General features: G+C 55.7%; 1 protein-coding gene and 1 pseudogene across 1 annotated transcript in view; one reads left to right on the plus strand and one right to left on the minus strand.

Moving 5' to 3' along the window:
- LOC103599746 overlaps positions 1-505 on the minus strand; it is a 1,647-nt pseudogene extending 1,142 nt beyond the window's left edge.
- The window catches only part of LOC103599747 (obscurin-like), a 155,222-nt gene that overhangs the window by 90,892 nt on the left and 62,672 nt on the right, over positions 1-1,658 (plus strand). The window contains 2 exon segments of the mRNA XM_008583906.1: positions 909-987; positions 1,279-1,403. Coding sequence (XP_008582128.1) covers positions 909-987; positions 1,279-1,403 — 204 coding nt within the window.

Raw genomic sequence — 1,658 nt, forward strand, 5'->3', positions numbered from 1 at the left:
GAAGCCATAGAGGTGACAGTCGAGTACGTCAAAACAGTAGCAGCACATCTCTGCAGTCACCCCCAGGTTCTTATGGTGTTGGCAGTTCCGGTGGGCCGAGGGATAGGGCTCAGCACTCCCAAAGAGGGATTCATTCGTGTGGTGGGAGAGTTTCCAGGTCCCAGAATTAAGTCCGACACATTCTCCCGTCTACTGCTGCTGTCCACATGCTGGTGATTTTGTAGAGGTCCTGAACTAGAGCCAGGAACAGTTGTGGACTGGTTCCCGTGACTGTGCATTCCACTTCCAGGTAACTTGGGCTTCTTGACCCCGCAACAGCCTGCTGCCAACTTGGACTTGAGTGCAGGAACACAATGTCTTTTTCCCATCCTGATTCAGTGCTCGAGGTCTGAAATGCTGCAGAACCTGAAAGCAGAAAGTTTGTATTGCCAGCAGAACAGCTACAATAGAGGAGGAGAGCTATTTTGGCTGTGCAACAAATTTTCTTCCTTCTGGTTCCGTTCCTTCTTCCTGTACCTTTTCTGGCCCAGACGTGGCCAGGGTGGAGAGGACCTCTCGCGCTCTGCCTCCCTTTCCTGCTTCATGCAGCCATGCGCCTGGGTGCGGGCCACTAAGAGAAGCCCATCTGTTGGTTTTGAGGCTGGTATCTCTCCATTCCATGTTCTCTAGAAGGATGGAACTGGAAGTTCCTGCCACTGTTACCTCCTGCCATTTATGAAACTATATTTACAATTTATTGGGTCAGAGAAGCTTGTACTTAGTTACAGGCCTGGAATTATGGGGCTGGTAACAGCCTGGCCTGCGTAAAAGTGGCTCCCAGGCAAGGTTGCAGAGTCAGGACTGCTGAGGGCCCGTGCCTGGGCAGATGGGACGCAGGCCATTCTCCAGCTCCACCCTTCCTCCCCTAGTGACAAGCACAGACTACGACACCGCAGCTGATGCTACAGAGACATCATCGTACTTCAGCGCCCAGGGCTACCTGTCCAGGTAGGGGGCCATGCAGAGATATATAGTACCCAGCAGAGGACCATCCTGGGCCTCTGTGGAAGTAATGGTGCTGGCATGGGGTGGGGCTTGGACCAAGGGAAACCAAATCCAGGCACCTTCTGTCATGCCCTGGCAGTCGTCTGTCCTTCTGTCCATCTGTCCATCCGTTTAGCAAACAGGGAACCTCACAAGCTGTCCATGCCTGACCCTTACCCCTGCAGCAGCCCTCCCACCCTGGATCCCTTGGCTGGCCCACTTCACGGTGACCCCCTTTGTCTGTTCTCCTGCCAGCCGGGAGCAAGAGGGAACGGAGTCTACCACGGATGACGGGCAGCTGCCCCAGGTGGTGGAGGATCTAAAAGACCTCCAGGTGGCTCCTGGCACGCGTCTGGCCAAGTTCCAGCTCAAGGTGAAAGGTGAGGGGCAGAAAGAGTTGGGGGCACCACCGTGGTGAGATGGAGGCTGGGGAGCTGCCTGGTGTCCACCGCAACTGGTAGGACACCCTGGCCAGCAGAAGTAAGGTGGTCACATGTGCCTGCTGCCTGGATGCAGGAGGCCAGCACCCCCTCACTGGTGGCACAGGGCTCTCCAAAGGATCCCCCTCTCTGGGCCTTCTTCCATGTCTCATCTGGAGAGCACAGTGCCCATTGGCAGGTGGTCTTATGCTGACC

The sequence above is a fragment of the Galeopterus variegatus genome, unplaced genomic scaffold, assembly GCF_000696425.1.
Source record: "Galeopterus variegatus unplaced genomic scaffold, G_variegatus-3.0.2 Scaffold3078, whole genome shotgun sequence".
Classification (NCBI taxonomy): domain Eukaryota; kingdom Metazoa; phylum Chordata; class Mammalia; order Dermoptera; family Cynocephalidae; genus Galeopterus; species Galeopterus variegatus.